Raw genomic sequence first — 27426 nt, 5'->3', positions numbered from 1 at the left:
GACCTCCTAGAACCTATTTGGAGTCATTTGGTGGACTTTGAAAAATCAAAGGGTTTTTTTTGGCAAAAACTTTGATTCTTACAATTCGAATTTGCTATTACTTCGATCCATACGTAAACTGACCTATTCATTCGAAGACCTATTCTGTCAAAAAAAACTTGAAAAAAAAAAAAAACAAAAGTTGCCTATAGCCCCTCCTAGAGGAACACTGGGGTAAGAAAGGTAATTTAAAAGCATCACACAAATACTATTATGGCAAAATTATAAATAGCATTCTAAAACATGTTATGTTATGATAAATACAAAAAAAGGTTATTTTCTGGCGTCAGTATCTCTTTAATGGTGAGCCACCCTTTTAATTGCCAAAGGAAACACTGTAAGTGGAATAGAGTAGGAAGGCACTATTTATGTCCATGTTTATTAGACTGTCTTTAGCACCCACTGCAGTCTCATTTAAATAATGGCCGAACTATTTATGTATGAGACATTTCATTGGATTTGCTTAGTAAACCACACCAGGTTTCAGAGAATCATGAACTATTAACCAAGCAGTAGTTTGAATCTGAGTTTAGTTTATAATTTGAAACACGATTATTTCAAGCACATATGTATTGAATAATATAAAAAAATAAAATGAAACGCTTACTGTTCCCAATTATTTGGGCCAGAAGAAGGGGCCTGTATTCAATGTGATAGTGTAATAATTAAAAAGTATTGCACTACATACTTAAATAATAGAATAATAATGGATAGTGTAAATTTCCGATTTCTTCTTTTATAGACGCTGTGCCTGCTGCCCCGCCCCTTTTGTGACATCATCGGCGAATTTATGTAGCACTGATTGTCTAAACAAAGTAAAAACTTAACTGTTTGGGGGGAAAAAACTAGCAATTAAAGGAGAACACTGTCACATGGAGGCGGAGAAAACTCATGGTTTTGTGTTTTATTAACAAACTCCATTTCCATTGTAAAGCTCTGCGTAACGTTCTAACTAACGAATATACATATATGCAGGGGCGATCCTGGCCCCTCCGCCGCCTGAGGCAGCTTGAAGTTTCAGCCGTCCCCCTCCCCCATGCGCTTACCTTTTTGCACTGGAGGGGGTCCATGAGGGTGGCAGAGGGGCCAGGACGCTAGCGCTCTCAGCGCTAGAAGAGCCAAATTTCTGGTTTCAAAACCGGAAATTCGGCTTTTAAAGTACCAGCAGTGGCATTTTTGCCGTCCCTGGTACCCAGTGGGGCACTGCCGTCTGAGACAAAAGGCTCAAGTCGCCTTATTGGTGAAGCGCCCCTGCATATATGGCAAAATAGTTATAGGGACTAATTATTGCTTGTTATAGTTCATGGCTATTTCACATTGAATAGAGAACTTTGCTTGCACTCAGGCCACCAACAGGCTGGTATAGGGGAAACTATTGTTTGGGGCCTTAGTTATTAGCACTTTAATTGAAATATTTATATGAATGTACTTATTACAGAATAACTTCAACTGTTTATATTGAGATAGGAGCTACATGAACTTTTCAGCAGTGGAGTTGGTTATTGGCTGCCACAGCAAGGACATTGGGCCCCTAACCTTTTAGAACAATACATTTTCCATACACATATACTGCAGCTGTTTGTCAAAGTCCCCTGGGGCACCCTAGACCCGCACGAGATTGTAGAATCTAGAGTTACACCCTTGCTTTTCAGTATAATAATTTGTGAGTTTGTACCATAGAGCTGTGGTTGAAAAAATAAACATTAATCAAGTCTGAGGTGGAAAGAGACGACACACTCCTGTACACAGGAGACACACAACAAACAAACACTTGAGCAGATTGGGGTGCAGTTCCACACTCTGCACAGCTGTGAAATACTTTCGGCAGCCTCCCTGGGTTGCCAGCTCTGTCAGATATCAACTGGGCAGGTTTAAAAATCCCACTAGAAGAGGAGCATATTTGCATGCATTCTTGTCCTGACCAGTCTCCATCAGCCCCTTTGTATAAACCAATCATTGGCCCTATGGGGCCTATGCAAATTGGGCCCAGATCCAGCGTTGGCCTGGGACAGAGGGACACCTGGTGGGCCCTGGCCCTTGTGACCCCCACGGCCCCTGCTGGAACTGCATGTGGCGTCACTAGGGTTGCCACCTTTTCTGGAAAAAATACCGGCTTTCCTATATATTTATCTTTTTTCCTATTAATAACATTGGGATCAACCATAATTTTTACTGGCCAGGCCGGTAAAATACCGACCAGGTGACAACCTTAGCGGTCGCTGTCTCAAATTGTGGCTGCAAGAGGTAAGCAGTATGTGGAGGGGATCATGGCCAGGGACGATCCTGGCCCCTCCGCCGCCTGAGGCAGCAGCAGTTGCTGCTGCCCCCCCTCCCCCAGAAATTTGCTCTTAAAGTACCAGGAGCAGCATTTTTGCTGCCCCTGGTATCTAGTGGGGCCCTGCCGCCTGAGGCGACAGCCTCAACTTGCATCATTGGCGAAGCCCCCCTGGGGGTGGCATTTCTAAAAGCTGGATCCTGCGACTGGGCTGGGGGCCCCTGGGCGGCAGACCCGGACACCCCAGTTAGTGTTGCCACCCGGCCGGACGGTAGAACACCTGCCAAGGCCGGGGCCAGTATTACAAATTTACCGGCAATGTAGCCGCCAGGAAATTTGTAATACCCTTAAAAAGACCCCTCGGCCTGCCCCCAATCCCCTGTCAAAACTTAGCTTATGTGACTTTGTCCTTTTTACAGCACGGCACGGCCCCTTTTGACACCACGCCGCCCCTTTTTGTTCCCGCCCCCCACCAGGCCGGTAAAACATTTCGGAAAAGGTGGCAACCCTAACCCCTGGCCCAGTCCAACACTGCCCAGATCTATTCAGTTGGCAGGGTTGCCCAGGCCGGTTTTGAAAGTACAAACTAGCCAAGGCACAGGTTTGGGCTAGTTGTTGGGCCTTTGGCTGGTTTGTACTTTCAAAACCGGCCTGGGCAACCCTGCCAACTGAATAGATCTTGGCAGTGTTGGACTGGGCCCGGGGTTAGGGTTGCCAAACTTTTTCTTGCTCTAATGTGCCGAGCCTGCATCTCCCAATGCATGTTGGGCAATGTAGTTTTTATTTAACAGAAGCATACAATGGGACTGATTTGTGTAAAAGTCAAGAGTTACCAGATTTTGGGCTCTGTACCCCAGTCTCCCATCACTCTTAAGCATTCTTGCATTATCTGGTGACTTTCTTCAATTTCAGACAATTTTGAGAATCTGCTGGCCAAAAAAATGACTAGAAGTTGACCTGTTTTACCAATAGTTATTGAAATTGTACATGTATTAGGCCTTATGGGGCCCCTATACCTCCTGGACCCCCTCTGTAGTTACACCCCTGGTGACGGACGAATCTGTCCCATTTTTCTTCATGGAAACATTTCCAAACAGTGAAAATTTGAATGAAAAATGTGTATTTTCACATATATTCATTTATTTTTTAGACTTTTTTTTCACTGCATATATTGTGCTATTTTTGGCCTACATTTGAAGTGTCTCTTGGCTAGTTTTGGGCTGGTTAGGGTTGCCATCTGTTCGGTTTTGACCCGAACAGTTCGGTTTTTCTAAGGCCTGTTGAGGTCTAAACTTTCTGTTCCGTTTTCAGCCTTGTGAAAACCGAACAATAATCTGACCCACTGAAACTTGTGTATTATAATAAATAAAGTACCCGAGGTAGCAAAATATGAGGATATTAGAAGTCACCTCTGAGTTCCATGACCTGTATAGGCCTTGTGCGTTTTATATGGTCATGAAACTCCTCTGTGACTTATAATATCCTTATATTTTAAAAGAGAGGGTACTTTATTCACTATATATTACAAGAGGGGGTACTTTATTCACTATATTTTACAAGAGGGGGTACTTTATTCACTATATTATGTGACTAGTATGTGATTATTGAGCCAGAACTAAGAAAGGGAAGTATAAGGAAAAATGCAATAGGGTCACGTGGAACAGTCGCTGCAGCTTTGCACAATCGAACACATCATAGGATGGAAGTGACATCACATTTCCTCAATGAAACAAGTGGGGTTTCAAGACCAATCAGAACCCTAGGACCTCGTAGCAACCAATTGGCGTCGTGGAAGCTTCCAGAATCCTCCAGCCAATTTCTCCCCAACCGTGAGGGTACAGTCAGCCAATCTGCTTCAGAAGTAGTGAATGGGCGGGATATAATTACGACAGGGAAGTCTTATGGGAGAGTCTGCAAGGGGCGTGGCCACGTGATGGATAACAGCATTGACCTGTCAGCGAAGGCTGCTTAAAACGCTCGCCCAATAGTGGAACGCTTGGTAGGCGGGAATTGAACTGTCATCGTTTAGTAGGTTCGAGAAGACGCGTGGGGAGGTCGGAATCAGAAGGCTGCAATGGAGGCGGTAAGGGCCACATTTTTAGTAAAGTGGAATTAGTGTAGTGGAAGTGGACTGGAATCGCCTTATGGAACAAGTTCGGCTTCCGTAGTTAGTGGGAGTAGGCTTGTCTACTCGTGGCTCAGTCATAGTTATAAAGTGAGGGTCTGGGCTGTGTCTGTGGGATCGACAACCTTCCTTCCAGTCGTTTCGTTACTGCACTTTAATAGCATTCAGTACTTGCGCAACTACTACTCTCACTGGGGCGTCAGTAGTTCTTCTCATGCGCTGGTCTTGTCCGGTCATACGGCCAATTGCTCACAATGTGGATAAAAGCTGCAGGCTGCACTGGTTTCCATAAAGCCATATGGTAGCAACTCGGCTAATCCGCCCTACTCTGTGTATTCTAAAGGGTTATTGGTTGTGTATTGGGTCAGTATCCCCTTACCCAGTAATTGCTCAGAGAATGGCGATCTGTGAGTGACTAAAGTTACTGGGATCCTTCACAAAGTTTCATAGACATCTACTGAGACTGCCTGTCAATCACTACCCCATGAGTCCCCCCAACAGCCTCAGGGTCTGCTTCCTCTATACTTGCACATTGCCTTGCTGTCTATAGATGGGCTTGTTTGCTGTCATAGTGGCTAACCCTAACCTTTAAATTAACTCTTAGTATGGTGTATGTAGAGAATACTTTACTAACGTGGGGTCTACTTTTATCTAGACATCCATAATAGCATTGTTAGTGTTTTGTATTGATTCAATATCATTATATTGATTGATGGGTAAAGTTCTATTGCTATATTTAAAGGAGACATTCAGTGTAAAAAAAAATAAGACTGTACCAGTGCGTTATACTCATTTAGATATAGAAGAATTGTGCTTAAATCAGCCTGAAACACTACTTTTTTTGTTGGAATATTTCTGGAAAACCCTAATAATCCCTCCCTTCCACTTCCTGCTTCCTGAATTCCCAGGCTGTGCAGGGAAGCCTGCGGCTCTCAGCTCACTGTATTGTATGACAGAAACCAATCAGCAGCTAGCAGGACCTCATGGGGAACTGAAGCCTGTCTGTGCTTGTGTGACTGCAGGACTGTGATTGGCTGCCCCCCCCCCCTCCTACTGTGCTTCTGGCAGAGACTGTTAGGACACCCTTCATTTGAAACAGGGACCAGAGAACATCTATAGGGAGCTCCAATAAAGGGGCTATTTTTAAAGATAATATAAATTTTTAGCACCATGTAAAAGCAACACTATATATTATTTATTAACGCCTACAAAATTAGGGTTTTTTCATTTATCCTATATGTCTCCTTTAAGAATTGTATTATTTATTATTGTATTATTATAATCATTTATTATTAACTATTTATTATGTTACCTTAACAGAATAAATATTAAACAGATGGGGTGATAAAGGGAAGAACTCCATGATGCGCTGCCTTTTCACACGACAGTCGGATAAATGTAGTCCTTACATGCGATTCTTCTTCACTTCCTGTTTCTTTACAACATCCGACACGTTGCGTGTCGGCACCAGACGCATTATGGAGTTCCTCCCTTTATCCCCCATCTGTTTAATGTAGATATTCTGTTAAGGTTACATAAGAAATAGTTAATAATAATAAATGATTATAATAATACAATAATATCATAATAAATAATACAATTCTTAAATATATAGCAATATAACTTTACCCATAAATCAATATAATATTTAAGCAATACAGAATGCTTACATTGCTATTATGGACGTAGATCATAATGGGACAACATCACTAAAAGTAGACCCCCATATTAGTAAAGTATGCGCTACATCATACTAAGAGTTAATTTAAAGGTGAACAACTAATTTAACATGTTCTCCTTCAACAGCCATGTTTGGGGGGCCATGCACTATAAGATCCGCTCGTTTGGCGACATCACCAAACGAGCACATCTTTTCCCCCGATATGCCACTAACGGCAGGGCTATATCGGGGCCGAGCGATCGGATTACATAGAGCACAATGGGCTCCGACGGGTCGGTCGGGAGAAAAATCAAACCTTTCCTATCGATATCATGTCCAGATATCGATCGGAAAAACCCGTCGGAAGCCTCCATACACGGGCATATTAGCTGTCAAATTGGTCTAAACGACAGTTATCGGCAGCATTATCTTCCCTTGTATGGCCACCTTTAAGGTCCCCATGGACACAAAGATTTCTCCTGCCGATCATCCGATTTTAGCGAAGTCCGACCAATCCTTCGAAATTATCGTGTGGTTAGTGGGATTCGAACAATCGTACATCTTATGATTTTTCGGCCAGGTTAAAAAATCTTTGTGGGTCCCAGTGCAATCTATCTATGTTTGCAGGGCCAAGCAGGCAGCTCCCCTTTGTTTTCCTGGCAAATTGGTTGTTTTAGTTGATGGTCAATTCGTACGATCGTTCCGAGATAATCGTGGTCTCACGATGACGATCAGATCTTTTAAAAATCTCAACATCTATGGCCAGCTTTAGACAATCTGTAGATCTCAAGACTAGAGAGTGTCTTTAAGATCTACTGATCACCAGCTAAAGGTCTACTGGTAGATCCCACTGGTAGATCCCAATGTACCTTTTGGGCACCCCTGATGTAGAGTGTGATATTCTGAGACCATTTGCAATGGGGGGGGTAGAAATATTCTTACCCACTGTAGTGCTAATGGGGCACCAGTTTGGGGTATCAGGTAAGTAATTCTAATCACTGTGGGGTAACCCCACCTAATGAACTTTAGCTGACACTGAGGGGCATGAGGGGCAGATTTATCTAGGGTCAAAATAAAAAAATGCAAATTTCAAGCTATTTTTCTGTACTTTGACTATCGAGTAGGCCAAAATTCAATTAGAATTTGAAAAAAATTACACTATGCGAATATCGAACTTTATCATGTACTTGTCTGTTAAACCATTCGCCATCTAAAACCTGCCGAATTGCTGTTTAAGCCTACGGGGGACCTCCTAGAACCCATTTGGTGGACTTTGAAAAATCAAAGGTTTTTTTTTTTTTAAATAAAACTTTGCGGATACGATCTTACTTCGATTCGAATACACCCGCAGAAAAAAACTTAGATTTTTTTTCTTTCAATAGTTTTTATGAATTTTGACATATTAGGAGAAATAAGTAGTTTAATTTATGTAATAACATCAATATTTGTGCAGCAAATTCGAATTTCGAAGTTATGGTAGTTCAAAAAAACTACCATTTCTTCCAAATTCGACCCTTGATAAATCTGCCCCTTAGACTAGTGGCTTATGGGGCATTTTCACTGCTGTTATCTAGTGGAAAACTGCACCAATTAAAACACCCCTGTCTGCCTGTCGTAGCTCCTCATGTATATGAAATGGAAAGTAACCTGTTTCATGCACACAGAGTGGTGACAAATGGAACTTTGCATGTAAAATACTGAACCAAGGCACAGAGTACTTTTTATTTGTTTTTTTTATAAAATAGGGAGCAGTGACCGGTAGATTTGCATTTTGCTTGCAGCTGTGTTTCTGTTGATGGCAGGGGAAGACAAAATGGGCCATGGGCACAGGGCTAGGGATCAGTTTTTTTTTTTTTTTAACTTGTGATTTAGTTGCGAGAATTTGCCGAAATCCGCTTTGTGTGTCTTTTCCACTGTCATTGAATTTAACTTTGATTTTCCTTATGCATCGATGCAGAAATAGGCAATGTGGAATCTTTTGCAGATACACAGGGATCCACGTATTTTTAAAATTCAACTTGTAGTTGAGCATGTTATTATTTATACCGTTATACTGCCTAGCAAGGAGTAGTTTGAGGCAGTGACACAGTTAAATTCAGCTTTCTCCTTTCCTTCAATTTTCTTTTCAACCCACGCTGCCCAAAGTGAGTCAGAGTGGGGGTGGCAACAATGGAGTTCGAGGCACCAGTGGTACAAGAGTTAATTAAGCAGCAATTAAAGGTCTTTGTGTCATTCAAAGTTAAGGCATAGAGAATAAATATATTTACTCTTATCATAAAAGAATATCATTATGTATATGTTTCTAAATTGTTGTCTTTTCTCTCCCTTCAGGCAAACGCACTGAAAGAGAAGGGAAACAAAGCACTTTCAGCAGGGAATCTGGATGAAGCAGTTAAATGCTACACAGAAGCCATCAAACTTGACCCCAAAAATCATGTCCTATACAGCAACCGCTCTGCAGCCTATGCCAAAAAGAAGGAGTTCACTAAAGCACTGGAAGATGGCAGCAAAACTGTGGAGCTGAAAGCAGACTGGGGGAAGGTGGGAGCCGCAGAGCTAAGCATATGTAGTGTTTTGGATAGGAGCATTATAACAAAAATGGGTCAAGCTCAGTTTTTGTGCAAGTAGTTCGCTTATTTCTGTAAATGTCTTACTGTTTTTCTTGCTTGTTTTTGCTTTCAGGGTTACTCAAGAAAAGCAGCAGCTTTAGAGTTCCTAAATCGTTTTGAAGAAGCAAAGAAAACCTATGAAGAGGGGCTGAGGCACGAGCCAACAAATGCACAGCTGAAAGAGGGGCTGCAAAACATGGAGGCCAGGTTGGCAGGTACCATAACATTTTCTTCTTTGTCTTCCATAAGAGAAATAACTAGACACGGACCTGTCAACTGATCCCTCTGCTTTGTACCCCACTCCTATTTAGAGAAAAAATTCATGAATCCTTTCAACTCTCCAAACTTGTTCCAAAAACTGGAGTCTGATCCTCGTACCCGTGCATTGCTCAGTGACCCCAGCTACAAAGAGCTGATTGAACAGTTGAGGAACAAACCATCTGATCTTGGAACGTAAGTTGAGAACAGTCCGAACTGAATTATTATTTTTTTTTTTTTTTTTTGTGGAACCAGAGCCGGGCAGACGCCGGCTGAGCATATGAGCGGATTAGTGGTTGTGGGCGCGAAACTGAGCACATGCACAATAAACAAATAGCGACTTTTGGGGAGAGAAGGGACTGTATATGGGGTAGGCAACAGAGAAGGTACTTGCCTGGCGCCCCCTCAGCTTTGCACCCTAGGCACGTGCCTATTCTGCCTACCCCTTTTTTCAGCCCTGTGTGGAACCTTCGATTTAACCACTGTTGTTGGACATTTTAGGGCTAACATTGATTCTCAGCTGCACCAGTGCAATAACCAAATCAGCCAATTAGCTTTGACCATTCTAGTGAAAGTTAGACGAGCATATCTCATTCCTATGCCATCGAGACCTTTTTTTATTATGTCCAGCAGACCTAATCCACTTAAATTACGGCTAGTGACATTACAGCTAGGGTTTGTACATTTCTAAAGATATACAATAAAGCATTTTGACTTTTATCCATTTTAAATCTGACCATCCCCAGTAAATAATCAGTTTCTCACTCTAATTGCAAGGTTCAATCGTTATGGCCCCAGGGGGTACTGATTTGAAATGATTTTAGCATTGCCTTCTTGCTTTTTAGGAAGCTGCAAGACCCAAGGGTGATGACGACCCTTAGTGTTCTGCTTGGGGTAGAGCTAGGTAATGTTGATGAAGAGGAGGAGGATACACCTCCACCGCCACCTCCCCAACCTAAAAAAGAGACCAAACCTGAGCCAATGGAGGAAGATTTGCCTGAAAACAAAAAGCAGGTAAGCATCAGGCCTTTGATTCTTGGTTATTCTACATCATGTGCTCAGTACTGATGGCCTCTACCCCCAATTCCATAATTATTATTATTTGGTTTATTCTCTTTAATTCATTTTATTGCAGTCTTCTGAGAATTAAAATCTGAATATAGAAAAACAATAGCTTAAGTCCTTATGAAAAAAAATCCAGCCTTTTACATATTCTTATCTTTTTCTCCAGGCCCAGAAGGAAAAAGAGTTGGGCAATGAGGCTTACAAGAAGAAGGACTTTGAGACAGCACTGAAACATTATGGCCAAGCTAGAGAGCTGGATCCAGCCAATATGACCTACATAACTAATCAAGCAGGTTAGTAATGTAACACCTAATTACTTTCTTTTTTCAGTCATCCAATTAGATGTATTTAGGACTTTTCTGACTGTTACCCTGTTCCCCTCCTCCAGCTGTATATTTTGAGATGGGAGATTACAGTAAATGCAGAGAGCTGTGTGAAAAGGCAATTGAAGTAGGAAGAGAGAATCGTGAGGACTACCGACTAATTGCCAAGTAAGTAAAGGCTTAAAGAGTTTTGAAAATAAAGCCGTTATAGCATGTATGTATAATTTTATTTATAAAGCACTGTAAGGATATGTAGCGATGTACACTCTTAAAATATATGATTACACACAGGGAGGACCCGTTGAATAATAAATATATAAGTACACAGAGCTTAAATGGGAACTATCGTGAAAAATTTAATATAAGCTTCAGCATACTGAAATAAGATGTTTTTCTAAATACAATCAATTAAACATTCTGTACTGTTTCTGAAATAATCAAGTTCATCTTCACTATTCCTCTCTCGGGATATGTCTCTCTTCATGCAGGAGTTGGGTATCAGAAGTCATTGACAGTTAGATCCAACATATCTTATAGGGGGTAGCTCTTTGTCAAGTGTAATCAGTGATTACATTTGACAAAGCTACACTCGAAACATGTAGTGTTCAATAAAAGCACTTATTTTGCAGCAACCCACTGCGTTTGACTAAAGTTCATCACTTCTTTTCCTATGTGCTCTTAGCTTCATTGGACGTAAGCACAGTGATTGAACAGTCTGGCCGAATCCACTTTATTTGTCTATATCTGATAGGGGGGCTCCTTTTGCCCAGAAGATGTATTAGAGCTCACCAGATATCATGTCTCTCACTACAGGCAGTTTTTGTGCAAAAGGCAGTTATTTTGATTGTACTGCAATCGGTTATTTGAGTGAGCTCTAATTCATCTGCTAGGAAAGGGAGCCTCCCCTAAAAGATATATATTGGTTGTAACTGTCATTGAATATCTGACACCTAACTCCTGCATGAAGAAAGAATGAAGAGAGGATAGTGAAGAATAACTTGATTATTTCAGAAATGACTAATCAATTTCTAATTGATTGTATTTGGAAAGTGTCTTATTTCAGTATGCTGAAGCTTATATTAAATTTTCATTTTCACGATAGTTCCCGTTTAAGCTCTGTGTACTTATATATTTTTTGTATAAATTATGCTATTGGTACTCATATATTTTAAGAGTGTACATCGCTTCATTTTCTCGATAGTTCCCCTTGTGGTAAGAGACAGTAGGAAGGAATTCCCTGCCCCATAGAGCTTGCAGTCAAAGTATACAAACCAGCTGATTCTGCAATGCAACATTATAAATCAAACACCAATTTTACTACTTCTGGTTGCAGCAAGGAACCCCTTAAGACAAAACTGATGTGTGGGAAAACCATTCATTTGTTTGAAAAATATTTTTTTTATATCTTGATATTGATCTTGATATTGTTCTTCTATCAGTCATTTATACTGGAATTACATTATTGTCATAGGTAAAATCTATCTTGTTGTATGAATATTCATTTGCATATAATTTCCATGAGTCTCCAAAGAGAACTGTGGGGATGTGTTTCCTTATGCCACAAGTGAGATCGGATCTATGTTGCTGCAAGATGGAGGCCCATCTGACTCTTTAATTAGGGTTGGATGAAGTCTATATGATTTTTGGGAAGAGAGGTCAAACAGAATAATTTAGACTACAGTTTTTATAGTGACACACTAGAGATGATGGGGATTTTGGTAGTGCTTGCTGGATTTTTACATTATAATTTGGCATAGTCTGGCATTCCTTTGCGGTCCTGAAAATCCTTTACATTTTCTATTCAAGCAACTTTTTGGTCTGGCTAGGCTGGTTGTATGAGTGCAGCCTAAGGAAGGGTTATGTAAGGACAGGGGACATCTGCAGTGCCATCATGGACAATGTGCTATGATAAGAGACGGGCTTATTCAATACAAAACTTCCCATCACTTGTATGTAACACCTAGGAAACTCCATCAGATGGCAAGAAAACCTACTGATTCCTGCCCTAGATGTGGCTTTGTCTCAGTTGACTTTTCACATGATTTGGTCCTGCCCCCAAACCTACAGATTTTGGTCCAAAGTGATAAAACACCTGGCAAACAATTTAGCCTTTCCTAGAGCGGTCGCTCCAGCAACACGCCTCCTGGGTGTTCTGAATAACATAATCCCGCTCGATCCCTCTTATTTAGACTACTACTTTTCTACACCAAGAAAATAGTAGCCATGTACTGGATGGCCACCACACCACCTACGTTAAAGGCCTGGAAACGACTAGTCGACAAAGTGACCACTCTGTACAAACTAACATGAAAACGGGGGATTGTATACTAAATTTGATAAGGTCTGGGGCCCCTGGTGTGACCTAGAGGAGCTTAATAACAATAGAGAGGAACCCCCACTTAACAAACAATAGATAGAAGATGGATTAGGAAACCAGTAAGTTAAAATGTACAATTTATTAGTTATACAAACATCTCTCAAACACTGGCTGGTGTTTAGAGATAAGGTGAAGCAATACAGAGTGCTTTACTGAGTGGATAAGCAGGTAGATCAATGAATGGCTAAATGTAGAGAGCAAATTGTATAGGGGATGTATTGGGGCGTCCCCCACTCCCTCCTCCTTGCCAGCTGTAGAAGCCCCCCAAAAATTGATTGGAATGGTCTCACCAGATTCTAAGTTCCGGAATTCCTCAAGGGCACAGCTGGGATTTGAACTCTTAGCAGCCTTCAGCCTGTTTCACAAATTCACCTCTCTGCAGATGTCCTTTTCACTAGGGTCCAAGATGGCACACAGTCTGTTATAGTGCATGTGCTCCACAGCAGAATGCAACCTCCACATCTTTTTTATGATCTTACACTGCTTCACCAATTTCACGAAGTGCCGGCAGATACATTTTCACAATTTTTTCGTTGTTTAAAATAAAAGCATGCAAGAATGAAAGTCCAACCTAAGGAGTGATTCCCACCTGGGTACTGAGTACCCAGGTGGGATCACTCCTTAGGTTGGACTTGCAGAGCTAAAAATTGTGCATGCTTCAATCACAGATAGCTGTACTAGTAAACATTTCCTGTAGTGTGTGCTTGGCGTTGGTAAGCCTATTCGGTTTGCTCTGATGATTTGTGCTCCATTTGTTGCAGCTTTTCACATTATAAATGCTGCTTTTGGTGTAGTGGCTTATGCTATTGAAAACACTCAATGACAACAATAAAACCAATGCACATTGTTTTGCAGGTGCTTGCTTGCTATTAAGGGCAAAAAAGTTACCATTTTAGAGTTTCAACTTACCTAAAGCATGAAGTAAACAAAGTAGTATTACATATTTGTAATTCTGTAGCTAATTTATTGTATTCTAATCCATTTGGGAATGCTGATTTCTTCCTTTTTTCCTTTCAGAGCCTATGCTCGCATCGGCAATTCTTATTTTAAGGAGGAGAAAAACAAAGAGGCCATTCAGTTCTTCAACAAGTCTTTAGCAGAGCACAGGACACCAGAGGTTCTAAAGAAATGTCAACAGGTATAGACGACTACATGAGAAAAGACAATTTAGCTAAAGTAGGAATATAACCGATAGTGTGTGTGTGTGTGGTTCCTTACATGTATCTCTCCTTTCATGGCTTTCCTTGTCTAATATCCCAGTTTCTATTGTCGGTCATAGAATTGGCACATTTTTATATTACAGAAGCCAAAACCAAAATTTAAATGTTGGTTAAACTATCCCTTTAATGTTTTATATATTGTCTTTTTGCATAAGTTTATATCCTTCCATTATTAAGAAATGGAATATATTGCACAACCTTCTTTTTTTTTTTTTTTTTTTTTTAGGCAGAAAAGATTTTAAAGGAACAGGAACGCGTTGCATACATTAACCCAGACTTGGCCTTAGAAGCGAAAAATAAAGGGAATGAAAGTTTCCAAAAAGGTAAGGCCTTCCCTAAGTAGACCTCCTGTCATTGTGCCATTACTAAAATCATTTACCTATTTAATATGAGGTCTGTCTATGCTCTAATTCCCATCTGTCACAACTTCCTTTTTATTGTTTGAAAGAAACCGTTCTTCCTGCACATTGTGTGTTCTTTTAATGACACAGACCCTGTTCTTACATGCAAACATTCTTTCCGGACACCACTGTTTTTTTATACCTTGGTATATTATTATTAGCCCATGGGAAATCAGCTGTGCAAATAGCTATTGAATTTCCATGGTAGAAGGACCCTTAATAAACACTGTAACCATTAAAAACTTTTAGTAGAGTTAACTGACATTTTGCATGCTGAACTGTTGCAGGAGACTACCCGCAAGCCATGAAACATTACTCGGAGGCCATCAAAAGGAATCCAAATGATGCTAAACTGTACAGCAATAGAGCAGCTTGCTACACCAAACTACTGGAGTTTCTGCTGGCTGTGAAGGTGAGGAGTGTTTTAAAACCTAAAGGACACTTTGAAGTCAAATGTCTGGTGTGCCAAAGAATCCATTGAAGAGCAGACAAGTGCTTGAGGCAGCATCTATCTGGAGATGGTTGTCATCTCCTTCACATTTCTCTTCTGCACCACACCATCCTAAGGCACAGATATACCTTGTATATAACAGACCTTCAGTTAGGCCTACTTCTGGCAATAGTGTATCGGGGGAAAAAACTGTAAAAAAAGAGTTCAAATATGTTTCTGTGAAGTGTTAACAGACAGGAGGGAAGATACAACAAGAACCTGCTAATTACTGCAAGAAATTTGCTGTTCTCTATCTATTCTGTGCAATCTTGAACACATACACACAACCTACTGCTTGTTCAACAGAAAAAGTTGTATAAGGACAATTTTCTTTGTCCTATTAAATTCAAATTCTATACAGTGCAGAATTTTTCAAGAGCATGTTGCATATGTCGGCACTTGCACTTACTGCACACGTTTCCCACTGTATTTAGGTAGCATCCACAGAGGCCTTGTCTTTTTATATGGTCATGAAACTTCTCGGTAACTTATAATATCTATATATATATATATATATATATATATATATATATATATATATATATATATATATATATATATATATATATATATATATAGATATAGATATATATAGATATAGAGAGAGATATAGAGAGAGATATAGAGAGAGATATAGAGAGAGATATAGATATAGATATAGACATACAAGATTCCTCTGCACTCAACCCATTATCAATATATTTAAGACAGACATTTTGTGCATACTGCTACTGAAAAATGCCTTACCCTTTAAACAAAACAGGGATTGTTTGTCCATATATTGCAATATATTTAAGCTGGCCAACTACGTCAAAGTCATCCCATATCTGGCCAGTCCTATGCTCACTGAAATTTGTGTATTATAATAAATAAAGTACCCCCAGTTGCAAAATATGAGGATATTAGAAATTACCTTGGAGTTCCATGACCTGTATAAAAACCACTCGGCCTTGTCTTTTTATATGGTCATGAAACTTCTCGGTAACTTATAATATCCTTATATATATATATATATATATATATATATATATATATATATATATATATATATATATATATATATATATATATATATATATATATATATATATATATATATATATATATATATATATATATATATATATATATATATATATATATATATATATAATAATACACACACACAAGATTCCTCTGCACTCAACCCATTATCAATATATTTAAGACAGAGACATTTTGTGCATACTGCTACTGAAAAATGCCTTACCCTTTAAACAAAACAGGGATTGTTTGTCCATATATTGCAATATATTTAAGCTGGCCAACTACGTCAAAGTCATCCCATATCTGGCCAGTCCTATGCTCAATTTTCATCTGATTCATTAAGAATTCTATGGTTTAATTATACATTTTATAAAAGGGACGAATACGTTTTACCTGCAACTTACTAGCTGCTTTCAAAGTAAAACTCCCAAACTTGGCTGCCCTTTTTATTAGACACCAGTGGGATCACCTGACTATAGTTGGAGAGGGTGGGACCAGCTCCATGTTGTAGCTCCCACCCTCTCCAACTATAGTCAGGTGATCCCACTGGTGTCTAATAAAAAGGGCAGCCAAGTTTGGGAGTTTTACTTTGAAAGCAGCTAGTAAGTTGCAGGTAAAACGTATTCGTCCCCTTTATAAAATGTATAATTAAACCATAGAATTCTTAATGAATCAGATGAAAATTGAGCATAGGACTGGCCAGATATGGGATGACTTTGACGTAGTTGGCCAGCTTAAATATATTGCAATATATGGACAAACAATCCCTGTTTTGTTTAAAGGGTAAGGCATTTTTCAGTAGCAGTATGCACAAAATGTCTCTGTCTTAAATATATTGATAATGGGTTGAGTGCAGAGGAATCTTGTGTGTGTGTGTGTATGTGTGTGTGTATGTGTGTATGTATGTATGTATGTATATATATATAGATATATAGATATATAGATATATAGATATTATAAGTTACCGAGAAGTTTCATGACCATATAAAAAGACAAGGCCGAGTGGTTTTTATACAGGTCATGGAACTCCAAGGTAATTTTTAATATCCTCATATTTTGCAACTGGGGGTACTTTATTTATTATAATACACAAATTTCAGTGAGTCGTGTGACAGAAATGACATCAGAACTCACCGTTTATAAGGATATAATTTACAGGATATTCATGGCTTTTGTGTATTATATATTTATACTATATATGTATATATTTCAGTGGTTAGTTTGGAATTGAATAAGGTTCTGCAGGCCTCTAGGGTGATTTCTAAACGGATGTGTTTATTATATGGTAAAGCTGAGGACGATCAGCACTTAGCTGGTCTTTGCAGCAGTGCTCTAACAAACCACACACACTTTATCTTTCTTTGTCTTCTCTTCCTAGGACTGTGAGGAGTGCATAAGGCTGGAACCCTCTTTCAGTAAGTCTTAAGTTATTTGTGTGCTTTAAGGGAACATAAATATAATCAATTAAGGTTATTGGGGTTATGTAATAGGGATGCGCCGAACCCCCGACTCCTTCACGAAAGATTGGGGCGAATACTGAATCCAAAACCTGATTTGCATATGCAAATTAGGGGTGGAAAGGGGAAAACATTTTTTACACGATTTCCCTCCCTGCCCCTAATTTGCAAATACAAATTAGGATTTGGTTCGGCCAAACAGAAGGAATCTGAATCCTGCTGAAAAAGCCCAAATCCTGGATTCGATGCATTCTGTAATAAAATGCACTATGTTTGCCCAGGTGCAGAGACCAATTACAACCAATTAGCAGTTGGCATATACTGATCACCTTATTGGTTACTGCTCCTGGGCAAACGTAGTGCCTTATATTGCATATGGGGATATAAATTTTAAAACTGGCCATACAGGGGCCAATAAAAGATGCTCAATAGGCCCCTCCAGACTAAAACTGCCAGATTATATCCTCGAGTATGGTGCCCTTGGGACAGACTGCCATTTGATTGAAAATGAGGCAGATATCGGACAAATTTGAAAATTCCAGTGGACAAGGACTCATCAGTGTGTTATGGCATTTGGCCAACACTCTGTAATCCCACTATATGACCGCTGACATTGCCAAACAATTGTATCTCATCATTTTTTTTTATTTTTTTTTCTTGGGTTTCGTCAGTTCAATTTGAAAGCACAGTCAAGCAAAAGCTCTTCTTACTCACTTTTATCTATCTTATTTCAGTAAAAGGTTACACACGTAAAGCTGCAGCCCTGGAGGCCATGAAAGATTTCACCAAAGCTATGGATGCATATCAGAAAGCTATGGAGCTGGACTCCACTAGTAAGGTACGTTTTACAAAGGATTGCAGTGGGCCTTTATTGGGTACTTAGCAAATTAGCAGAAATTGGCACGTTCCTATTCTTGCAGGAGGCAACAGATGGATACCAACGCTGCATGATGTCACAGTATAACCGCAATGACAATCCTGAGGATGTGAAGCGCAGAGCTATGGCGGATCCAGAGGTGCAGCAAATTATGAGTGATCCAGCCATGAGGCTTATCCTCGAGCAGATGCAGAAGGACCCGCAAGCACTAAGCGAGTGAGTATTATAACTTATAACTGGGGGATGAAACCGCAAAGAGCTTTCTCCAAACTGTTGCCATAAAGTTTTCATTAGCATTCTCTTGGCAGCCCCCAATCCTGGACTCCTTGCAGGTATAACTTTCAGGGCCCTCCTTAGCACATCACAAGGTTACAGGAAAACCTATTTATGCATCAGTCTTTCAGCCATAAATGCAAGAATATATCTTTGACAGCAAATACGTTTTTATTCTTAAAAGGATACTGTTTTTTTCAAAACACTAAGTTAATAGTGCTGTTCCAGCAGATTTCTGCACTGTAATCAGTTTCTCAAAAGAGCAAACAGATTTTTTTTATATTTAATTTTGAAATCTGACATGGGGCTAGACATATTGTCAGTTTCCCAGCTGCCCCCAGTCATGTGACTTGTGCTCTAATAAACTTCAGTCACTCTTTACTGCTGTACTGGAAGTTGTATCACCCCCCCCCCCCATCCCTTTCCTCCCCCAGCAGCCTAACAACAGAACAATGGGAAGGTAACCAGATAACAGCTCCCTGACACAAGATAACAGCTGCCTGGTAGATCTAAGAACAGCACTCAATAGTAAAATCCAGGTCCCACTGTGACACATTCAGTTACATTGAGTAGGAGAAACAACAGCCTGCCAGAAAGCAGTTCCATCCTAGTGTGGCTGGCTCTTTCTGAAAGCACATGACCAGGCAAAATGACCTGAGATGGCTGCCTATGCACCAATATTACAAATAAAAAAAAAATACCTTGTTTCAGGAATTAAGTATGAATTCTATGCAGTGCAAACAGTGTAATTTAGAAATAAAAACGACACCATAATAATAATGACAGAAACCCTTTAAGACTCACCCTAACTGACCATTAAACTGGGTTTCAGATGTATTTAGGAGAGCAAATATCCCCAATTTCTGCCGTAGTTCCCCCTGCCTCTACTCCAGACCTCTCCAGTGGGGACATTCCAGTCATATTGCTTTTATTGAAGCCCACCTCCGCTTCACCACCATCTTTATATTGTGTTGCCTCGTACAGACAAGTGCATGTCAATTAAAACTTTTTTCCCCCTTTTCTTTTGCAGTCATCTTAAAAACCCAGTTATCGCCCAGAAAATACAGAAGTTAATGGATGTTGGGTTGATCGCCATCCGGTGATAAATTCCACTATTGGTTCTTTCCTACTTGTTAAGTCAGCCTCCATGGCGTCTCCTTAACCCGCTCATTCCTTACTGAGAGGCTCTAAAGTTGTGCAGTTTCTCTTGGGAAGGACTTGCAGGGGGACGAGAGCCAGACTTGCCCTTCTTTCTTGTTCTGTCGATCTCTGTTCATGTTTATCAGCCTGTCATATTGTTAATAAAGATCAGCACGCCACAGTAGTGCCGAATTCATGGCAGTTTATTTCTTGAAGTGCCAGTCACCCGTCATCCCACAGTCGTGTGCTTGTGCCTCAAAATAGAGAGACAGAATGAATGGTCTCACTTGGCATCAATTCCTGAAGATTGTAGAGGTTTACACTCTGAGACTTATTTACTAGTGATGTGCGGGTCAGGCTTTTCCCGAACCACACCACCTGCCCAAGCCAGATTTCCGAGTTCCTTTTATATACCCACGCCGCCCCACATCAGAAAAGGGGTGGGGGCGAGAGGCGTGAGTCTATAAAAGTTCAACCTGTAAGTCGGAAACTGGCATTTGGAAGATTTGCGGGCGGGGAGAGCAGTCAGAAAAGTTCAACCCGCATCGACCTGTGACCCGGAAAGTGGGGTGCGAGGTCGGCCCGACCCGCGAGTATCAGGCCAGCCCGTACATCACTATTATTTACATTCCAGCATTTGCTCAGACCATTTATTTATCTGATAACAATGTTACACTTGTTCATACTTTAGTTTCAGTGTTCTCAAGCTTTATATCAGACTGTTTCCCAATTCTCACTGGTTTGGGTCCCCCAAGGCTGGCCTGCCCATGAGCGTATCTTATGGGATAACAGACAAGATGGCACCTGTAACCTATCACACACTTATCACACTTCAGAGACCCATAAGTTTGATAGCTATGTAAATAATGCAATCACAAGGGCTAAGTAAGTGGTAAAAGATCACCTGGAGTCAGTTATATCCCATATAACTGACAACAGACACTGGGGTAGATTTATAAAAGAGTGAAGTTAGAGATCTCCACAGTCCCCAGAGTGAAATACTGCCTCTCTCCATTCATTTCTATGGGATTTGTAAAGGCGTATTTATCAAAGGGTGAACTTTCACGATCACCCTTTGATAAATTCGCCTTTAAAATCCCATAGAAATCAATGGAGAGAGGCGGTATTTCACTCTGGGGACTGTGGAGATCTCTAACTTCACTCTTTGTTAAATCTACCCCTTAAGCTGGGCCGGATCATAACCTTGAAAACAAAATACAGCTTTTAGCAAATAGCTTTGTGAGATTGTATTGTTATTAGGTGGGGCAGTTTGTATTCACTCACCAAAATAGTGAGAAACTGGATATGGTTTAGATGAATCATGAAACTGGTGGTTTTCTAACTGGGAATGTTCTAAATGCTGGAAGGAAGATTGCCATTAGTGCGAGCTCTTCAATCGAATCCCTATTACAGATCCAATTAGCTGTCAGGACTATCTTTTACTTTATTGCCTGGTGGCAACTAGGGTTAATGTCCAGCAACAACCCCTTATATTTCATACATTTCTGCCCCTCTAGATTTTCCCCCAACTGTGCAGAAGTATTTAATATCTGTGTTATTACCAAACAACCCTGCCTGTGCATACACTAGTGAGTAAGTTGGGGTCCCATACAACTAAATGGTTTGCCCCCTGACCTGGGATAAGCACCATTTGGGCCTGACCGGCACTGGAGTGGGAAGACCCAATATTATTCTGTTAATAATCAATTCATGGGGCAAATTCACTACAGGGCGAATTTTTATCAGCGAACGCTCCGCCACACTTCGTGCCACTTCACCAGCCGTAAATTCTATACCACTACGCTAATTTCGTTAGTACACTTTGGTCAATTTGAAAAGGGAGGGTACATTTAAGTCGTATGTACATCTTTATTAGAGGTGTTGGTTGAAGTGGCCGCTTATTATTACAAATTTCCAAGGAAGCTAAATAAAGAGATCCTCTAATGCCACCCTAAAACACATGTGGCATGCCCCTCAAATTGGTTAAAAAAAAATGAACACACTTTTAATAGTTAGGACTTTTGAAGGCAACCCCACGCCAGTGTTTTTTTTTTTTTTTTACAACTTATGAGTTTCTGGCATAGAGGATATGATGTCACTGACATAAGATTGAGGAGGATGTAGCTTCATCTTATCAGCTCGCCAAGTCTAAGGTGGCAAAGGAGACTCTGGAGAAAGAGGTAACGTTCTGTAAAATTCCCACTTAAGTGAATTTGCAGAGTAACAATTGTTCATCTGCGCAAAAATTCACCTGGCGATAGGGCACAAAACTGCACTAGCGACAGTCTCTTTCTCTAGTGAATTGTCCTGTATGCCTGTTAGTAAATTGGCGATATCCCTGAGAATTAGCGACGGCTAATTCGCCCTGTAGTAAATCTGCCCCATTGTCTTCTACAGCAGAACGGACTGTCACCACTGATGGATGCCCTATACCTTAGACCAGTGCTGTCCAACTTCGGTGGTACCGAGGGCCAGAATTTTTTTGGCCTACATGGTGGAGGGCCCATAATGGAAGCCAGTGTTGACCGCACCCTGTTTTTAAACCACACCCATGTTACCACAAGACCATGTACACCAAAAGACCAAATGAGTGGTGCACACTGTAGGGATATCATTTATCACTCATTTGTGAAAAAAGTTGTCATATTAATGGAATTGTAAAAACTGGGTAAATAGGCTGTGCAAAATAAAAAATGTTTCTGATATAGTTAGTTAGCCAAAAATGTAATGTATAAAGGCTGGAGTGACTGGATGTCTAACATAATAGCCAGAACACTACTTCCTGCTTTGCAGCTCTCTTGGTTTCCACTGGTTATCAGGCAGCAACCAATCAGTGACTTGATGGGGGCCACATGGGTCATAACTGTTGCTTTGGAGTCTGAGCTGCATGCGTAAGATTAATTTCAAACTCACGGAACAGTTATGTCCCATGTGGCCCTCCTTCAAGTCGTTAACTAACTCAGAGTTGGAGAACTGAAAAGCAGGAAGTAGTGTTCTGTTCTATTTTGTTAGCTATCCGCTCACTCCAGCCTTTATAGATTACATTTGTGGCTAACTAATATTAGAAACATTTTTTTTATTTTGCACAACCTATCTATTTACCCATTTTTCTACTCTATTTTTATTCCTTTAAGACCTAACCTTAAATCCATATGCCTCCTCCCCTGTGGATAACACAGCAGCCCCAGCACATGATTAAACACTTTAGGGGCCCCTACCATTAATTTTCAAATGCCAACAAACCCCCCAAAAAATACCAGGCTTATGTTCCACAGGCAGAGCAGGGCACCCACAGGCAAAGATTATGGCACACACAGGGAGCATAGGGCAGGCAGAGTAAGGCACACACATGGAGCATGGGGCAGGCAGAGTATGGCACACACAGGGAGCATAAGGCAGGCAGAATATGGCACACACAGGGAGCATAGGGCAGGCAGAGTAAGGCACACACAGGGAGCATAGGGCAGGCAGAATATGGCACACACAGGGAGCATAGGCAGTGTCAGACTGGAGTGTCCAGGGCCCCCCGGGGCTCCCACCTCAGGGGCCCCCTATCCCAGTCACTGAGTTGGCCAGTCAGCCTACCTTAGTCTATTAAAAGAGACTTCAAGCATGGGGCTTTGGAGATCATTCATTTTAGATTCAAATGTGTGTCAAAGAGGGAGGGATAGTAGTCAAGTAGGCTGCCCCAACTTGCGTGTGGTGTATCCTGCTGCCAGCACGCTTTCCACAGAGATGCGCAGCCGCAGCGTTATTGGTCCGCATGCGCTGGGGGAAGGTGCGTTAGGTGCAGACTCCCAGGTCAGCCGTCAGTTTCAATGAGAGATGAGGCGTTTCATTCTAGGTCCACCCTGGCCTGGTCCGTTGCCTCACTCAGTAAGTACTGTCTGGACAGGGCCTGTCAGACCTGCTGGCTGACCTACAACTTCCTGCACTTATCTACTGGTGGGCCCACTGCCTGATCACTCAATTGTGTCACAGAATCACATCAATATTACTAGAGAACATGGGGCCCCTCAAGGCTGGGGTCCACCGGGTTTTTACCTGGAGCCCCAGCAGGCAAGTCCGACCCTGAGCATAGGGCAGGCAGAGTATGGCACACACAGGGAGAGTAGGACAGGCAAAAATTATGGCACACACAGGGAGCATAGGGCAGAACAGAGCAGGAGACAGTTTCCACTGATCTGGACCACTCCAAGATGTACTACATACAGTGACACAGTGCTGGTACCCCATTAGCATTTTGAATAAAGTGTGAACAGTACAGGGCTTTATAATGTGAACAATAGAGGTGCCACAAGTGTAAAGAGTGCAGGGGGATTACATGTGTGAACAATACAGGGGATTACAGTGTTTGAGGTTTAAACAATGCAGCGGCCAGTTAATCTCTGTAGTGATACCTTTTAAAGTTTACACATGGTAAACAGACACAGCAGACAGACTTTCATGGGGGGCCATACAAGGGGGTTGCGGGCCACATGCAGCCCACGGGCCGCCAGTTGGCCAGCCCTGCCTTAGACCAGAGATGCCCAACCTTTTTTACCCATGAGTCACATTCAAATGTAAAAAGAATTGGGGAGCAACCCAAGCAGGAGGTGCAAAATAAGTGCTATAATTGGCTATTGGTAGCCCCTATGAGGACTGGCAACCTATAGGAGACTGTTTGGCAATACACCTGGTTTTTACACAACCAAAACTTGCCTCCGAGAAAGGAATGTAAAAATAATCACCTGTTCTGAGGCCACTGGGAGCAACATCCAAGGGGTTGATGAGCAAAATGTTGCTCACGAGTCACTGGTTGGGGATCACTGCCTTAGACTGTATATTCTCTAACACAGTTGGAGCTAAAAGTTCCACAAAGGGAAGAGGTGTGACAGTTTTGTGTCAGTCAGGATTTGCAACCAGATCGCACACACTGATGGAGGCAAAATTTTAGAAACAAATGTAAAAACTTTCTGCTTACAGAAATTTTTGACGGGTTGTTTGTTGAGCTCATTTATTTATTTGTGCACATTTATATATAAAGTATAAAGAGTATTCATTCTCCATCTGAACCCAGCAAATTATACATGTATATACATCCCTGGATTATAGACATACCTAGATGAAACAGGAGGCCATCTCTGGTTATGTTAGTGCCTATTTTTCCAGGTGCCACCAGAGGGAGCTGCACTGCACAACTTAATTTTACCATTTAGAGTGAAGAAAGGCTCATTATCACCCAAGGGGGGGGGGGTAGGTTGTTGATATTGCTGCAGTAATAGTTGGATATAGCAGACCTGTCAACCCTCCCAAATTTTACAGGTGTTACTTATTTATACCTGTGGTATGGCAGAGCAAGGGACATAAACTGGGAGTCTCTGGTTTGCATCTGCTATATCATTTGCTACTGTATATTGTTGTTTGGTCTAGGCCAAACAGTCTTATGGTGTTGGGACAACAAATTATTCCTCCATAGGGTTGTGGGTCTGGTTCTCCATGTCCCAACCCACTCCAGCAATCCTATATACGGCCTAGCCCCTTCTGATGACTGGCCAATACTCTGATTCATAAATGCCAGGCACGGAGTTATAAATCACAGTGGTTCAGGTAAATAGTTTGGCAACCTGCACATCAATAATTTACTAATACAGGTATGGGATCCGTTATCCGGAAATCCATTATCCAGAAAGATCCGCATTATGGTATGGTCACCTCCCATAGACTACATTTTATACAAATAATCCAAATTTTTAAAACTGATTACCTTTTTCTCTGTAATAATAAAACAGTCGCTTGTACTTGATCCCAACTAAGATATAATTAATCCTTATTGGAAGCAAAACCAGACTATTGGGTTTATTTAATCTTCATAGGATTTTACAGTAGACTTAAGGTATGAAGATCCGTTATTCAGTCCCGAACATTCTGGTCCCATACCTGCACTGTGGTTTGGGTCATTATTCATATGGTGCTGACATCACTTCATAATACATTATTATACATCATTCATGGGGAGAGCCTAATAGGGTGGCAGCACCTGAAATGCGTACGGTAATAAGGCTCTGATGTTTTTAAACTGAGCAAATAGATATTATTGATTGGCTGCTGTACATATATTTTTTATGCAAATATATGCCTGTATTCACAGCAGGGTTTTTGCATAGTACTCTACGTAAAAAAAAAGATGCAAACCGCAGCAGAGCTCACCTAGCAGTGTTGTCCGTACAGACGCTGCCTCAAGCAGGACGCCGGCAACTCCTTGCCAGTGAGTCTATCCAAGAATAAGCAATCCCGCTCTCTCGGCGCTGTGCTGCAAAACCACTTGGGAAAACAGACTACATCTTTCTTTTTAAAACTTCGGCTTTATTACGCGCATTCAAGTGGTACAATGTAAAAATCGGTGAGTGTCTGGGACTTACGTGTTTCTTGCCGCACTCTGCACTTCGTCAGAGTCAATTAAAATCACGTGGTGCAAAGATTTAAATAACGTGTTACACTCATTAGTCAATTACTCATTACAAGTGTGTATGTCAATGTTTCCCTATGTGTCCGTCCCTCTATATTAAACACTTAGGGGCTGATTCACTAACTTCGAGTGAAGGATTCAAAGGTAAAAAACTTCGAATTTCGAAGTTTTTTTGGGCTACTTACACCCTCGAATGGGCTACTTCGACCTTCGACTATGACTTTGAATCGAAGGATTCGTAGTAAAAATCGTATTCGACCATTCGATAGTCGAAGTACTGTCTCTTTAAAAAAAACTTCGACCCCCTAGTTCGACATCTAAAAGCTACCGAAGTCAATGTTAGCCTATGGGGAAGGTCCCCATAGGCTTGCCTAACTTTTTTTGATCGAAGGATATTCCTTCGATCGTTGGATTAAAATCCTTTGAATCGTTCGATTCGAAGGATTTTATCGTTCGATTGAAGGAATTATCCTTCGATCGTTCGATCGAACTATCTGCGCTAAATCCTTCGACTTCGATATTCGAAGTCGAAGGATTTTAATTCCTAGTCGAATATCGAGGGTTAATTAACCCTTGATATTCGACCCTTAGTGAATCAGCCCCTTAATATTGTGCAACTACAACTCACATAGTTAGTATAATTATAAATATATATATATATTGATACAACATAATCCACTGTGCAGCTGTCTATTAAATCAATTATAATCCATTATATTTAAATTTAAACTAGGACACTCTAGGACATGTATCAATCAATTAATTATAATCCATTTAAAATTCAATATGTGTGAAAAAAGGGGACCATCCAAATAATAAATTAAACAAAAAAATACATTCAAAATATAAAGGGTTATATAATTCTCAGAATCTTTTATCTTTATTCTATAGTGTAACAATAGCAATCTGTGAAATTATTGATGTTATTTGGCATACTATGTATCTAAATTTAGAATATATTAAGATATGTGAAAATGATGCTAAAAATCAATTACTGTTGCAATCTGTCTATTTAAAATCACCTGAACTGATGAAGTATTTTCTCACATCTCTTTATTAAATATATTCCCTTGGTAAATCCCATTGATTTATCTAATGTATTATATTACTGTAATTATTCTATTTCTTGTATTACTGCCAAATTTCATTAATTATATGTTTATTTTTATTTATTATCCATCTAGCACACCCACTAGAGCTCCAAAAACGTGCAAAAGAAAGATGTAGTCCGTGTCCCCAAGTGGATTTGCAGCACAGCGCAGAGAGAGCGGGATTCCTTATTCTTGGATATTTTTGCATAGTACACCTTTAAAAGTAACCTGTTACCCAAAAAGCTCGGAATTACGGGAAGGCCATCTCCCAT

At 40.7% G+C, this 27426-nt stretch overlaps 1 protein-coding gene across 1 annotated transcript; it reads left to right on the top strand.

Moving 5' to 3' along the window:
- The first annotated feature begins 4329 nt into the window (after positions 1-4329).
- On the top strand, positions 4330-19799 carry stip1.L (stress induced phosphoprotein 1 L homeolog). Its single transcript, NM_001086794.2, is given in 14 exon segments — positions 4330-4397; positions 8431-8640; positions 8782-8923; positions 9020-9161; positions 9812-9980; positions 10198-10324; positions 10420-10522; positions 13749-13869; positions 14178-14274; positions 14640-14764; positions 17247-17283; positions 18060-18163; positions 18246-18418; positions 19506-19799. Coding segments are annotated over 14 exon segments (1632 nt in total). The 5' UTR covers positions 4330-4388; the 3' UTR covers positions 19579-19799.
- Positions 19800-27426: the final 7627 nt, after the last annotated feature.

This window comes from Xenopus laevis, chromosome 4L, assembly GCF_017654675.1.
Source record: "Xenopus laevis strain J_2021 chromosome 4L, Xenopus_laevis_v10.1, whole genome shotgun sequence".
Classification (NCBI taxonomy): domain Eukaryota; kingdom Metazoa; phylum Chordata; class Amphibia; order Anura; family Pipidae; genus Xenopus; species Xenopus laevis.
The sequence above is the reverse complement of the archived record's forward strand: the minus strand, read 5'-3'. Positions and strand labels throughout refer to the sequence as shown.